Source organism: Lycorma delicatula, chromosome 6 (genome assembly GCF_047948215.1).
Source record: "Lycorma delicatula isolate Av1 chromosome 6, ASM4794821v1, whole genome shotgun sequence".
NCBI classification, from domain to species: domain Eukaryota; kingdom Metazoa; phylum Arthropoda; class Insecta; order Hemiptera; family Fulgoridae; genus Lycorma; species Lycorma delicatula.
In genome coordinates, this window is record NC_134460.1 from 136,243,908 (window position 1) to 136,261,646 (window position 17,739).

Consider the following 17,739-nt stretch of genomic DNA (forward strand, 5'->3'; position numbering starts at 1 on the left):
TCAAACTGCTTCATGAAAACAGAAAAATATTTAAATATTCCGCTGATAATATTTTAGAAGGAGACTTTCTTAGGAAAAGTTTTTATAATTTTGAATTCTAGAAAATTAAAAGAAAGAAAATAAACATCACAAAAGAGCATCCTGAATGAAAGAATTAGAATGTAAGTTATGCAAAAAACGCTGGAATAAGGAAAACAAACCTTAAGTGTGATCCATAACAAAAAAAGAGATAGAAGTCGAACTGACATTAATTTATTTTTAATACAGGCCAGGTGATTCAAAAAGAACTTCACAATTTTAAAAGCATATAAAAATTTATTTAGATAACTTATAATTTCATCTGAGGTCACATTTTATAGAAAAATACATCAAGTTTTGAATCATGTAGTTCATTAGTACCGAATTTGGCCACCAGCGCTGTTACTAGTGTTGTTAAAAATGAATACATCTACTTGTGCGGAATATGATCGCTGTGTTTTGATTTCACGATTTGCGGTCAGTAACGGCCAAGAATAAATTGTAGGCATACAGTTTACTATTGGCACCAAACCTTCGTTGAAATAGGTAGTTCTGTTAAACATACAAAATCATCAGAATGTCCACGCGTCCCTGAAGCTGCTGTGGAAAACTCAGAGAAATTTTTGCACGTAATTTAAAGAAATCGACTCGACTTGCGTCACGTGAGACTGGCAATTCACAAATGTTCTAAATATTACAGATGACGACAAAGTTGCTTGGCTGCAGTTTTGTGTGGAAATGATGGATAGAACAGCAGAAAAAAATTCACTTTTAGATAATGTAATTTTCAGTGTCCCCTTGTTCTTCCAGAAGGCATCTGTGAAACTGGACATAGTTTATCAAGGCATTGTTTATCTGGTCATGTCTCAAAAGTTTCTAATTCTTCAGTTCGACTAAGATAACCAAGATGGACTCCATTAATATAAGCAAGATGCAGCACCCCCTCACTACCGCCTAGAAGTCCAAGAATCTCTTGATTCTCGATTCCCAGGTCGGTGGATTGGTCGTAAAAGTCCAATTTCATAGCCATCTTGCTCCGCAGATTTGATCCCACTAGTTTTTTCTTGTAGGGTTTCATTAAAGATCGGGTTAATGTACCATCTTTGCCTGCTGACCTTGCTGAGCAAAGACTTCGAATTAACGTCACAGCTGCAGAGGTAATGCCCGACTTGCTGGCTACACTCTGTAATGAAATCGACTTCAGGTAAATCACATTACAAATGGAAGCCATATCAAACCAAAGTGAATGTTGAGTGATAAACTTGTGTTTTTCTATGAACTGAGTCTTCAACCAAATCTGTAAGTTATCTCAAAAAATGTTTATATGCTTTTAAAGCTGTTAAGTCCTTTTTTAATCACCGGTATAATTTTAATCAAATGGCCCAATTTTTTTTCCATATCATATATTCCTTTTTTGTGTACAGCTTTATTTTATTTTCGGAGATAAAGTCATATTCCTGAGTAGATTAGAATCCTCTGGAGCACTAATTAAAATCTATTTTATATAATCAAAAAAGTTTGTAGAAACTTCCTTTTAATAATGAATTCAAAATATATTTCTTTTTTGTATGTATTTAGGTCAGGGGTAACCTAATTCATTTTACTTTATCAAAACATCGGATCATAAAGATAATAATAGACATAAGACATAGGTGTTTATTAAAATTAAGACTAATTATTATGAACTTAATTAACAAGATAGATAAAATAAGCTAAATATTTTTGAAATTTTCTTCATGCACAACAGTTGAATGTTTAATTAGGAAATTTAAATGAAAGTAGTGTTAACTAAGTAAATATTGTTGGAATAAATATTAAAATCGATAAAATATATATAGCTTCAAGTATTTTCATTATTAATATTTTATTACATCAAATAATTTGTCTATTTATACCAAATGTTGAAACACTAAATAATATATTTTTTTAATAGATAAGGAATTTACGGGTAAATTTACAACAAAATATATAGTCTGTATCACAATATTCAAAAAATGCCTGGTAAATGTGCTTTTATCAGAAAATAAAATGATATGCTGATGACTACAACTTCCAATAATGGTTCTCCTTTATACTGAACCGAAATAGAGAGATATAATGCAAAACTGAGATAAAATTTGAAAATCCGCCAACGAAATAGTTCACCTGGAATGCTTTTAACGGGTAGATGTGATGGTAATGATAACGCTCTTTCCGATGAAAATTCTAGAACTTCCTACACTTTATCCATGATTCGATAAACACGCGGTATATATTAAATATTATAGTAAAATAAAATTATAATAACAGAATTCTGTAAGAATAAAAGACAAAGCGCATACGTAATAAATGCATTACATACAAATGAGTTATTCGTATTAGACACAGTTATACTGAATTCAGATAGATTAATTTACGTATACTCTCTGGGGACTACCAAATAACCTACACGGTTTAACAACGAAATATTTTATTATTTACTTTTTAAAATACATATATAAAATGTAAATTTGATTAATCCGGTGATTATGTATAGTTACCGGTGAATTTGAGTAGTCGTCTCCGATGTTGGAGAATAACATATATAATTTGTATATTTAATGTTAATTAGACGAGGTTAGCAAACGCAGGTTATATTTAGTAAAGTAATATAAGTTATATTTAGTAATGGTTAGATAATCTAACCAAACATAACCTACGCTCGCTTCGCTAGTATGACCTCGACTAATTAACAGTAATATTTTTATTATTTAAATAATAAATTCGCCGGTCTTCGTGGCGCGAGTGGTAGCGTCTCGGCCTTTCATCCGGAGGTCCCAGGTTCGAATCCCGGTCAGGCATGACATTTTCACACGCTAGAGATCATTCATCTAATTCTTTGAAGAAATGCCTAACGGTGGTCCCGGAGGTAAAAAAAAAAAAATAAATCAAAAATTACTGGTTATAGTCAAGCTGTTATTTTAATATGTAAAATATTTTAACATGGAGAATATGTAAAATGAACGGTATACTACATAAATTGCTAAAGTTTTATTAAATTCTCCAACATTGGAGGCGATTAATCAAATTCAACTGTAATTATGCATAATCACCGAATTAATCAAATTTACCTTAACATATATATATATATAAACAAACACTTTCGAATATTATAAATATTTTTTGTTTAAACACGAAAAATAAAAAAAGATTCTATCTCACGATAAATTACATCATTGCTAGATATTTAGAAAGAACTCTTCATAAGAAACTCACAAAAAACTTCTACGCTCTAAAACAATACTGTGTGCACTAAATTAAGGAAGGGTATGATTACATTAAAGTGCGCGTATGTACTACGTAAAATTTATATAAGTGATCGTTTCATTAAATCAGAGTTATTAGTTCAAAAAAGTAATACATTAATAAAATTCTCTTTGCTTTCATACATTTTTTTTTTAATAAATAAAAAAACCGAAACGTTCAGTGCCATTACGGAAACATACATGACAGCGCCGCCGTCGCAAAGTAATCTACATTTGCAAAGTAAATCTCTTTTAGCCTCTTTTATTGGCAGCAAATTTATACATTAGTTTGACTGCTCCGGCACAATATAAGACTCATTTATTTATTTATTTATTTATTTTTTTATGTTGATTTGAATTAAAAACGAGTTAGCTCTCTCAATATAATAGACTTTCTTCGAAGGTGATTTTTTTCTATCATTTTTCAGTTCAGTTGTATGTATATATATATATATACATATATATATATATATATATGTTTTATATATATATATATATATATATATATATATATTACTTTAATGAATTTCCGAATTAGAATGCTGTTAAAAAATTTTAATTAATACTTCACTTAATCTAAATAACAACAAAAAAAAACAGTTTGAAAAATCAGTAATCAGAAAAACGTTTTTGAATTTTTGGAACAAAATTTTCTTATTTCTGTAATATTTCACAAATATTTGCATTTATCAATAAAGAATAAAGATATCTGCATAATAATTTCATTTTATCTCATTTTAATTATATTGTTTTCAAAAAAAAATTATATACCAGTTTACTTATAAAATACACACAGATAAGGATATTTAATAGTAATCTCAAAACATTTTAATATTATTAAATAATACATGAAATATTTTTATTCCTTTAAACCCTTAGAAATGATTATCCATGATAATCATAGTAATCAGAGAATTATAGAATATATACCATTAGACTTCAAAAACTATTCTTTAGTCACCAATGAACGAAAAAGAAATAACCTTACAACTACAAGGTCTGATGATCCTGATTTAGATGCAGCTGTTCCTTCAGGATTGTATCATCACCCTGAAAGATGATACATTTCAATTAATTTATCATCAAGAAGCTTGAAGATGTGATAGTTATTAAATTTGAAATTAAACCGTGGGATTCATATGAAGAATTTAATGATTTAGAACCCGATTTAGAATTTCCTGAAATTGGATATTGACAGTTTACACTCTGAAAATAATGAACGTAACATATTCGTTCAAATAAAGAGAAACATGTTGCTTCTCGATCGGGGTTGTTTGTGACACCCATTCTCTTCGCAGCGTTCACCCTCATAAGTGCAATTGGAAGAGCTGCAACCATTTGTCACCTGTAACTATCTAGTTACGTCTCACCTAGTCACGTACCTAGTAACCTCATCTTTAAACCTTAAAATACTTTCACTTACCCTTAAAATCCACATATTATGTTTGAAAATAAAAACTTCAAAACCAGCCCCATTATCGTTCGGCCAGTAATAAACAATTTAAATCATGAAAAATTATTATAATTTTACGCCTTTATAATTTTTTTAAATACATATAACCAGATGTTACTTTGTATGTTAAGTGTAAAGCTAACATGATCGTATTTTTTTTATAATTTTCAAAGTTTGCCAGTAAAAAAGTTTGAAATATAAAAGGATTTATATTGAAATTTCTAGTTTTCCTCTTTAGTTTACAGGCATATCCTTAAATTAGTATTTACATAATATTAGATGCTTTCAAAACAAATATTTCAAAAAATAAGTTTTTATTTCTTTTTTCGAATCATTCTAATAAAAATAAAATCGCCTGTTAGATTTGTAATCTTTATCGATTATACGATAAAGAATCTAATCGCTTTTTTATTATCCCAATTTACGTTCGTATGATTAAGTGGACTCCTACAGATGTAGAATTTATTTTAAAAATGGATTTATTTCAAAATTTGATTGGGATTTGGGATAAACGTATAAAATGGACGCCCTCTTTTAATAAAACTTGAACACAAGTGTTTATTAATTACAATTAATTTGATCTTAAGTTGCACCGCGCATTCTAAAAATACACACACACACACACACACACACACACACACACACACACACACACACACACACACACACACACACACACACACACACACGCACACACACAAAGAATGAAATAGAACTAAAACAAAAAAAAGTAATAGAATACAATAAATAAGTAATAGCAGAGAATAATTCGTGTATTATGTATTCGTGGGATGCGTGTATTAGTTTCCTTGCAGTGCATGCAATACTCTTATGTAAGTTACAAATAAGTAAACCATTTTTGGGAATACAATCTGAAAAATTATCTAGTCTGATAATTGTATTTAAGAAAAACCTACACACGGCTTATCATTTCATTGCAGAAATAACACATTAATATTTCTTTTGATCTTTTAAAATGTACTTATCTGGATATACTTAAAAATAAAATACATACATATGATTCTGGTACGGAATCTATTAATATACCCAGTCTTGTTAGTTAATAGATTGTCAGCATTTTATAAATAATAGACTTTTTTAAGTATTATTGACTTCTAAGTTTAGTTATTAATATGAAATTTTGGACAGTAAATTAGCCACCGTATGACATCAAAATATAATTTAGATTAGCGAGCTTCCTAAGAAAGAAAACTTTTAGATATATGTTTGATAGAAGGCGTTCATTGATAATACAGTAAATTATCAAGTTTTTGACGGGAAACGTCTTAAAAAATCACACTGAAACACACGAGTACCAGAACAGAAATTTGTAGCGTAACGAAAGGATCTATATTGTCCTGCCTTATTAACTCCCTAATTATTAGTCCCAGAAAAGTAAATGCGGTGTCATTTTCTAACTTACATAGTCGGCTTGCCGATAGGACTTTGAGTTTGCGCTACTGTGAAGCGGATTAGCGGAGAGGGGGCACAGTGCAGATCAACCAAAACTGGCGTTCTCGCTCAGTTCCATTAAGTGTAGCTCACGACTTAGACCTGATAGCGCAGTGATTCGTGTATTTGTGTTTAGAGTTTGTCGAGATAAATCCATAATAAGTGTATTTTGGATAATATTTATGTTATAAGATTAAAAGTAAACATGTAAAAAAGTATAAAAATTCAATATGTCAGCCTCATCCCGCAAAAAGCCAGCCGGAAATATAAATTACGCATATCGTTGGAACGGGGAGGTTATGGGTCACCCACAGTTACCCCATTGTCCGGTGTCCAGCGAGCAAGCCTGTTTCGGGAGTGTCGCAAAGCTGGCACAGCGTGCTCAGTGAACAACGCCGACGGCCTGAGCACCTCTACAGTTGCTTATTACGCCTTAATTCTCATATCACAGACCAATGTTGAACAAAATTGTCGTCGAATATCAGTCGAAATAAATATCATGTACTATTTAGTGCCTGTCTTAATGTTAAAATAAAATTTAATACGCAGACAGTGACTTGTTTTTATTTCAATCCAATACACTAAAAGTGACTCTCTGACATACAGACCGACCAATTTATCTGTAGAGTTGGCCAAATGAAGGACCTAAAATTTTCCATTGGAGACTTTCAGTTTTGTTAAAAAAAAATACGATGGTGACTGTCCCATTTACCTCTACAGGTAAGCTGGTCGATCTGTAGCTCGCAGGATCTTCATCCAAGGTCTGTAACCTTTCACTTAAACCAACGGCCGTGCGCTCCGACACAGCCCCTACCCAATATTTTATTAAAAAATATTCAACTTTTTAAAGAAACGTATTTGTAAAGAAAATTATTGTAAAACCAAAATAAATGTTAGTTGCAAGTATAAGAGTTTTAATATGGAATATTGTTTATTTACTTAGTTTGGTTATTAATAACTTAAACCTACAGTTAAGTTATTAGTTATTCATTTACAAGTTTTATTTTTATTGTTGTAAACTCTTCATAATATTTGAAAGGTACTGTGTACTAAAACAGGTGTTATTTTTTAAACACGTTTCGTGAAAATCATATATCATTTTTTGTTTTCTATTTGAAAAGTATTACAAATTCACCTAATTTATTGTAGAATATTTAGAAATTAGTTTCTAAATTTTGATTACCCAGCATGTCAGTAACTTAAAACTGTTTTCATACTGATTTTAAAATATGAAATTTGCAGGAATTCAAACGGTATGAGTTTAGCAGCTCCTTTTTTGTAGTGACTAAAAGAAAATTTATCGTCAGTTTCATTTTAGTAAAATATTAGTATTTACTAAAAGTAAAATATTAGTTTTTACTATCTATTTCACTTAAAGGTAAAATTTTATGGATTTATACGTTTTAAAAGTAAAAAAAAATCGTTTCATTGCCTATCTGGCCCAAGGGATTTTTAAAATTATTGTTTTAATAAGAAAAGGTCACCATTAAGGTAAACGTTGGGTGATTATGTACAACCTATTGTATATAAAATTACTGATAATGCACATAAAATACATTGTAATTTTTCCACTTTTTCGGAATTTGTGTTATTAAAGAGAAAATCATACTTCAATCAGAGATTTTACTTTAAATACATTCAATGTACAATAAAACCTGGCAAATTCCATAAATAATGATTAGATTTTATATATGTATTTAAAATTTTAATAGCGGTATTTATTTTTAATTATCAGTCAAATACCCCTTCCAAGAACTATATATTCATATTACTCGTAAGTATTTTTTTTTTTATAAATAAAATTGGGCATAATCATTCCGGTCGCTAGAGAACTGAATACATCATAACTAGCATCCCCGTCCAGGCTTCGTCCGCACTATAGATACTTACGTTTCCGGCTGCGGTCAGGGGATTTTAGCCGGTCAGGGCGAGCGAAGCGAGCCCTTCCAGTTTAGCCAAGAGTTCCCCCCCTGGACCCCCTGTGTTCATTAAAATCATGCTTGTGAGAATAATAATGATAAACTAAAGCACGTTCAATTTATAAAAACTTTCAGTGTATTGTAATTTTTTTTGAGCAACAGTATGGTCAGTAAAGGATCCACTAATTGGTTTTTAGATTTCCCGTCGCGGCTTCCCTAGCGAAATACATCTTTATAATTACAATATAAATTAACATTAAAATTACCATCAAAATGTTTCCAAATCTTATAAAGATTAGTTCAATAGCGGTAACATAAAACGTCAAAAAATTTAAAAATAATTTATATACTTTTACCCGGTAAAATATTAAAATTTCAAAACCTAAACTGTTTTTACATGTTTATCTGAAGAGTATTTTCAAGTCCAAATCGAATGAATATATCGTTTAGTATAGTCGGAAATGGAGAAAATTTGCAATCATTGTATGAAATTTCTTCACCTTTCTTCACTCCTTTAAAAATCTTAATTTACCTCCTTTAAAAATCTTAAAATCTAAAAATTAGTTTTTAGATATTTACATAAAGATTACAAACACCAATAACCAAGTTGATATCTTCATTTACTACCGAGAAATTCAAAAAATAATAAAATTATAGTTACCCCATTAGCTCGGAATTTCAAAAAATCATTTGTTAGTGTGCTCTTACACCGTAAGAAGAAAATTTATCCAAACTTTCATCAATTTATCTTTAGTAGTTTTTGTTGGGTACTGATTATGAATCAGGAACGACATGTTGTTATACACATATATATATATATATATATATATATATATATATATATATAATAAAAATGTTTTGAAATACTTTAAGGAACATCATAAATTTTCTCTATATAGTATAAACCAAATAAGTCGGGACTGAAAATGATATTTTACAGAAATTTATCTACATTTAAAATAAATTGTGTTGCAGAAGTTTTACACATATCATTATTTTTTTTAATTGTTTTTTAAATTACATATACAGAATGCGAATCTTGGAATAAATTACTGATTTAAATAAATGTATTTTTATTTACTGCTCTCAAATTTACATACTCTCCCCAAAGTAACATTTCCACATTTTTTTAGTTTTTATGAGAATAGTATTTTGTAATCAAAAAATGCCAATCCTGAATCAGGATTTAAGCCTGACCACAATTTAAAATGTAGAGATGTAATTTATTTATTTAATTCTTATTAAATTAATTAATTTACATAAAAGATTGTATATGATTAAATAAATACATTTTACATACTTACAATTTGATTCCTTTTTTTTATTTCAGGGTTCTTCCGGAGTCACCAAGGTGGCTTTTAGCAAGAGGTAGATTTGAAGAAGCTGAGAAAATACTTCGAAAAATGGCTCGTGTAAATGGGAAACCGTTACCTGCAAATTATATGGTGCAACTTAAGGTATGATTAACTAAATATTACAAACAAAATAAAATAAAATTTATTCAAATTTTCTTAAAATATAAATGGATTATATGTATTTTTATAATTTTTTTTTTTTACAGTGCAGTAGGAAAAATATATAATGATACGTAGTTTGTTATTTCATATTGTTAATGATAATTATTGTTTTTATTATTACTATTATTAGAATAATAAGCTCAGTAAAGCAATGGATGAAAGAATAATAATAACTCTTATAATAAAAGGTACAATTTTAACGTAGGGTAATTAATTGTAACATATAAAATTTCCTTTTGGCTAATTATAATTTTCTTTTAATAATGAATGTAATTTTATAATTGCAAAAAATCCTTTTACCTTCTATAAAACGTAATCTTTTTTCTTTTTTTTTTACAAAGTATTAATTCCGTACTGCAATTCCGTCAAAAAGATAAATAGACTTAATTAAATGCGTGCCGTTAAGGGACTGAATGAAGATTTAATGTAATACCATGTGGTAACTGGAACATTATGTTTAAAATATAAAAAACTTTTTTTGAAAAAGAGTACTTATTTAAAGAAATATTCTTTTCAATTATTAAAATAAATTAAAAATTTTTGTTACATGATAACATAAAAACTAAAACTATGAAGACAGTCTTAGCATAAGGTTACTCCTAGTATGGTTTTTTACTTTTTTGAAAAGAATTGTTTTTTTTTTTTAACATAAACAAAGGCTTTTGCAGTATAAACTCTATGTTATATTAAATTACATAGCATGTAATTAAAGCTACTGATCAAAGGAATCACTTATTGAGCCAATTTCATAATGAAAGGGATCGATAACTAATCATTTATTAACTTAAAACCATGACCTTAATTCCAGAGTTTTGAATATTACCATTATGAATAAACGATACCACGAGTAATTTTTGCAATAAATTATTTACTGATTCAATAGTACCGGTCTTCACGCATATCGACTTAAATCAAACACTTCATATGGTAGTAATTAAACAAAGTCAAAGTAGATGTTTTCATTCAAACATTCTGTTAAATAAAACTATAACAAATCTCACATTTAATCAATACTGATGTAATATAGGATAATAACTATTGCTTTTTAGAAATAGTTCGGCAAATACATTTATTTAATTAATAATCATAATACTAATATAATAATATTAATTATTTTTACTATAATTACATTTTTAATAATATAAAGTTATACGATTAAAGAATGTATGTGGATTATTTAGTTAAGAAAGAAGGGCAGAAAGATAACACAATTAAAATTGTACAATTTTTGGCTATCCTTTCGTTATTTTATTGATTATTTTAGCAAAATAAACAATAATAAAATTAGCTAAAATGAAATTCATAAGAAAGGTTTAAGAATGCTCAAGAATATATCAATTAAAGAGAGCTGACGTGGGAAAGAAGTTACAGATTGTCGGCATAGGTAACAGAATTACATAGAGCAGGATAAAGTAGAAGGCAAATTAGAAAGAAAGAGTGACGAGAAAATGTTTAAGCAGGTTTGGAAACATGGACCGAAAACAATTAGAGATCTTGGAAGCCCGATTAAACTTTGATGCTGATGATTTTGAAATAGGCTGTTCACCCTAATCCATGAGGCGAAAAAGATCTATTAAAAAAGTAAATCAATTATTATTATTTTTAATATAATTATAATATATATTACATTAGTATATTATTAATATATATATATATATATATATATATATATATATATTAATAAAATTAACTATAAATTTAAATTCAAAAACTTTTTAAATAAAAATTAACCTTATATGTAATTAGTACTAGATAAATCATTCAAGGTATCCTTGTAATCAATATAGATGTTTTTTGTACATTATATTATAAATATATTACCTGGCTGATTGATACCAAAATAGTATAAAAAAATTTATTTTCCATCTTGGAGTTCACAGATTGTAAAAAAATTATTTTTTTTACTATTAGAATTTGTTATTTTTATACCACTCACCTAGCCGAGTAGTAATGAGTTATTAATGAGAATACAGTAAAAGTTCATTAATTTAAATATGTGATTTTTTCCGTCTATTTTAATTATTATTAACCATCAATGATCACTTTTTAAAGAGAAAATAACTTTAAAACAAATTTACCTCATGATTCTAGACCTATTCGTTCTTACCAGAGCGGTAAATAATAATACTATTTATCAGGGTTAATTCAACCTACCCTTTAAGCTTATAGTTAAATAATCATATTGTATTAGATATGTATTGCGTTTTTAGTAATAAGTCTAAAATGTATAAATTATATTTAACTGGAAAAGTAGCATCTTCTTTAAAGAGTAATATATTTTCTTAAATTTCCTATGGTTTTAATGATATAATGTTAAAAAAAAAATCAACTTTAAACACCCTGGATTTTTTAACTTTCCCGTCGTTTTGTGAACCAAAACAAAAAATACTAATTCAATATCAAAATTTTATTTTTTTGTGCGTAACATCTATTTGGTGTTTTTTTAAGGATATTAAATTTACCCCTACTTTAATTTAGTGTAATAACATATTCGTTATGAAATCTTTATGCTGTTAAAATTTTTTTAAACTTATAACCAGGGGACAATGGTCCCTTTGAACAAGGTTACGTGTTAATAAAAATTTTTTTTCAAGACTGTATTGTAGCTTATAATAAAATTTTTTACCATTTGAAAAGGTAAATTTTCAATATTTAAAAATAACCTTGAAAGAAAAATTAAAAACAATCAAAAAGTTAAACGTTACCGCTCGTGTATTTTTTGATGTTTTATTCTTTTAACTGATCCGATTGAAATATTTTCAACCTTTGTTGTAATTCCAAAAGGAGAGCCTCCCACCATAAGGGCAGTATCCAGCCGTACCCCAAATACTCCACCGTATCTACCCTACGCATTTCCGTATAATACCGTACGCCTTTTTCATGGACCCACCTTTTTTCCTTAACAATATAAAGCTATATAAGCTGGTTACAGTCAGATCACTCGGTCTTTATTCAAGTGCATGCGATTCAATGCCTCAAACCAAGAAGAACAGAAATATATCCACTACGGTCGTCGACGGGATATTTAACCGGCATCTGTAATAATAGAAACTATAAATTTATTATTTTCTTATAATAATAACACATTTAGAACTATTTTATAATTTTATACTTAACTAATGTGACCTAAAGAATTAAGTAGTTATTAAATATAGGTTGTTTTTAATTGCTATGTAACTTGATAATTAACTCCCAAGATATAAGTTTCAAAAATTGCATTTTTAAATATTTGAAAACCGCGTACAGTTGTATCTACATTGATAGATTCATAGCGTTTGTTTTGTATGCCAATTTAAGTTAATATCTACCATATTAATAAGAAAGAGTTTCTGTATGTCAAAATATATTCACCCCGGATATTTTAATTTTTTCGTCGTTTTTTGATCGAAACCCAAATAATTTAATAATATTAATTTTAATTACAATTTTTTTTTTAATTTTTTGTAGACATTTATTCGCCGTTTTATTTTAAGAATATTAAATCTACCCCTACTTTAATTTAGTGTAATAACATGTTCACACATTATGAAAACCGAGGCTATTAAATTTTTTCAAAACTTGGAATCAGAGGAAATTATATCTGGACCAGGTCTTGAAATATTTTTCTCGAGAATTTATTGTAGTTTATATAATAAAATATTTTATTATGAGATGGTAATTTTTCAATAATTATGAAAAATGTTTGAAACCGTAAATTAAAGAACTTCTAAAATTTTAAAGCAACCACTAGTTTATGTTTTACTCATTCAACTGAAACATTTCGTGTAAGATTTAAAAGTATGATTTTTTTAAGATAAGCAATGAGATCTCTAAATTTAAGTACATTATACAGTTAATTTTCTACTGAATTCATTACATACCGTTCATAACAATTTACAAATTAGACAGGCTAAAACATGAACAGTGCACGTGGATCTAAAGGTAGCGCCAAGCCATATTATTTATTGCTTACATAACAATGATGGGTAGATCATCAGTCACTTTTCTAGTTCTGACAATTAAAGCTAATGAGTCTGTCACATTTTATTTAAATGAAAAGTATAATAATTCGATCATTCTTAGGTTTATTTTATTATAACCAATACGAAATTTAGTTTTTGATATCACGTTAAATAAACATTAGTCGCAGCGATAAAAGCGACCAGAAGTTAGCAAAGTTGAAATCTCCAGCAAGAAAACTGGAAACGGTCTACAGAATTGAAATTTATTGTAATCTATAAGATATTTGCTTATGTATTAACATATGAAAGGATAAGTATAAGATAACTAATTTTATTAGTTCGTTTATTGGTAGCAGAATATTAGTCTGATTTCCTCCAATTATGAAGATGTTATATTATTACAAACCGTGGGGTATTCAAAGCATGGCAGGAAAGATGGGGTATAGCTGTTGGTTTACACATCAAAATATTCTGACAATTTACATGTCGCTTTTTTCCACTTATTTCTCAGATTTGTCGCGAAAAATGGTTAGAAAATTTGAGTATAGTGTATGATACTTATTGGAGGTAGGTACATTCGAATACGCCCACGGTAGAATGAGTTAGACTACAGAAAGTATTAAACAGAAGAAACATTAACAATTTGGCATGATTTTATAGATAAAATATTAAACCATCGAACAATGTCCAAAAACAATTAGTTGAACAGATATTTATTGTGGGATAATAAATCATATTTTTTTACAAATATAATGTTTGAATTAATTTGACTTAATAAAGATGACCGCAGTTGCAATCCCTGCTAAAAACTTTTCCCATTTAGAGATCAAATCTGTCATTGTTTTTCAATAAGGCCGGTTTTTTTACTGACGTCATTAACATCTTATCCAATCTCTCTTCGGTTTTAACCTATTATCGCTTCCATTACAACTCTACCTTATCGAAATCAATTTAGTTATCTGCATCACTTAGGGATAGTCTGCAAGGCTGTAGCCGTAACCCAAATTTTTGAGTCTCGCCATATCTTTAAACATACAGAGAGTTAGCTAATAATCCGCCTAAATTCATGGCAAAAATGAAATGGTTCGACTACAGTAAAGAGGTAAAATTCTCGTCCACATTCTTTGCTTATGTCTGCCTAATTAAAAGAATTTGATATGGACACCACATAACTTCCTTGTACATCTATTAAATTACATTTTTTTAAAAGAAAATTACATAAAATTTAATTTCATTATCACTTCGATATTTTTTCATATTTTTTTTTATCGTTATTACTGAATTATTATTTATCGTAAATTTTTTTTTACAACCACAGATTTATAATTATTAATATATCAATATATTTAATTTAAAAAAAGTTTGATTCAAACCGATTTGCCTTTCCCTTGTAAGATGCAAATATTTCATTTATTAAAATTTTAATAATCTATAATCTCTCTGGAATCAATGAAAATAAGTACCACCTATGATATACCGTTGAAAAGCTCTTAATGAGAGCTTATTACTGCAGTTAAGAAAAAGTCCAAAATCAAAATTTAAGAATTTTGAGCTTTTTGGACATTTTTGGTCAAGTCGATTGAAATCAGAAGGAGAGGTGCACAACTAGATATTACAACAGTCCTAAATCAAAAATTTCAACATCCTACAGCAATCGTTTTTGAGTTATGCGAGATACATACGTACGTACAGACGTCACGCAAAAACTAGTCCAAAACTAGCTTTCTGTTGTAAATTACTGTTTGGAAATTACTGCTATTGCAATAGTAGTCTTCTTTCAAGCCTATTTTTTGGAGGTTCTCTTCTATCTTTTTCAGGTAATTTTATTTGAATTTCATGTTCAGCTTGTCAAAAATTTGGTTATTTAATTACTGACAGTTTTAATCTATTTGGGTCCAAACTGTTTAATCTGTTTTAATCATGTGCCTCAAGAAATTTAATCTTCTTTTCCTTATCGCTGTTTCTAGGTCTTCTTAATTTCAACATCATACGGCTAATCGTTTTTGAATTATGCCAGAGACATACGTACGTACAGATGTCAAGCCGAAATTAGTTACAATGGATTCAGAGATGGTCAAAATGGATATTTCCGCTGAAATCTGAAAACCGAAATTTTTCGCGATCACAATACTTCCTTTCCTTCGTACAAGGAAGTTAAAATACTTTTTGTGATTGAATTATTAGATTTCCTGAGCAAAGATTTCCTGAGGAAAAGTTTTGAAATGAAAAAACTGTACAAAAGCTTACCAGCTATTTAAATTTACCAGTACTCTGATGTTATATTTAAATTCGATTAACATATTGAAGTTCTATTGAAATCGTATTTTTGTATTGAATAAATGCTAAAAATGCAGAATAACGAGAGAATATTTTTTTTTAAAGTCAATCGACTAAATATATTTTTTTAAATGTCAATCGAATAAACCGTACAACACAATACCTCACATCTTTTATTATTGTCTGATATTACAGATATAAAAATAAATTAGTAATATAATAATAACAAAAAGTCTGCAGTAAAGATTTACAAACAACAACGTATTTGATTATAATAAACCAGAATTCATGTTACTTTTCAAATAACAAATCTATATTACTAAATTTGTAAATGTATCTTGAATGAGTATCCTTCTACATTTATGTTACACTATATTTTACAAGAGCGACGTTATTAAGTTACTGTCAAAAAGCCTTTTGTGTTATTCTTAATTATTCTGTGCTTTTGACTTAATAAACATTGTTCATTAATTTCCATGAATTATTACCTAACATTACAGACACTGTTTTTCATACATTAAACAAATTTCCCTATGTTTATTATATCTGCTTAAATTTGACTAAAATATGATCTTAGTACACCAGAAACCCTCCGCCTACTATAATTAAAAATAATACAAAAGGATTAAATAAAAGTGTACCATTTTCTTACAGTTGGTGAAAATTAAAAATCCCGTATTAAAATATCAGATTTTCAACTGCTCGGAGAATAATTAATTTTATAAATACAATAAAGAAAAAAATAGGATCCCTCATTTGCATTGTATTTAAAATTTATCCTTTTCCTCTAATAACTTATATTTTTTGGATTCATGGTTAATTACTCTCCTCTTATTTCATAAGAAGAATTTACTACTTACTATTTAATTACGTTATTTTATTTTTAAATTTAACTTTTTACGATTTTTTTTCTCATAGGTACTAAAAAATTCTAAAAATATTCATATAACCTCATATTAACCTTAACAAATTTTCTTAAATAAAATTTTTTCTCTATCCAATAAATGCTAAAACAAAAATGTAAAGATTTTCAAAAGAACGTTTTTGTGTTTAAGGTCTGAGGTTTACAATTTTGGACATTTTTAGAAAGTTTTTATTAGCTCTATACATGATGGATGAAATATAATTTTTTTTTAATATTAAAACCGATGGAAATAGAGCAAAAAAATATATATATTTCAGTTTTAAGAGATGGGGTTGATTTTTTTAACAATTTTTTTTTATTATTTGTAAATGCAATGTAGATAAATCTGCCGAAGTGAAGTTTTTTAAAAACTTTAATTGGTTTTATCGGTATATCCTCTCCCCCACCTGAAGAATTTAGATAAAAATTAATATCGATGCCGTATATGTAGAAACATTTTAACCAAATCTGAAAAACAAAAAATGGTTCGATCAATCCTGAAATATAAAAAGCAATTCGACACAGATTTCTTACGTACATACATGTACTCATAAATATTGTTTTTCAGATGAACTAGCTGGACCCTAAAACGTAAAGATTTCCCAAAAAAATAACCGTTACCCGATTTTCGACATGCTCACCATAAAATTTGGCATCATCCCATTTAATATATCTATTCTAACTATATTCGACGGGAAAGTAAAAATAAATAATTCTTACCTCCATAAATCGTTTGTATTTTTATGAAGCAAATTTATGAACCAACCGTTAACTTAAAAAAAAAAGGGTTTAAATTTATTATATTAAAACTACTCGAATTTAGTTTTGGAAATGTATCAGGACTTGGATTAGATAATAATTTGAAATCGTTTATAATGTAAATAATATGTTTTTGACTAAACATATATTGGTATAATTAAATTAAAACAACTTGATCATTATTTATAAAAGATAATTTTTAACGACTGATTTTTAAAAGGAATAATATTGTCGTA

At 28.0% G+C, this 17,739-nt stretch overlaps 1 protein-coding gene across 1 annotated transcript in view; it reads left to right on the forward strand.

Annotated features, from left to right (window-relative positions):
- Balat (Beta-alanine transporter) overlaps positions 1-17,739 on the forward strand; it is a 923,597-nt gene that overhangs the window by 744,947 nt on the left and 160,911 nt on the right. The window contains exon 6 of the mRNA XM_075369712.1: positions 9,436-9,562. Coding sequence (XP_075225827.1) covers positions 9,436-9,562 — 127 coding nt within the window. The remainder of the gene's footprint in view (positions 1-9,435; positions 9,563-17,739) is intronic.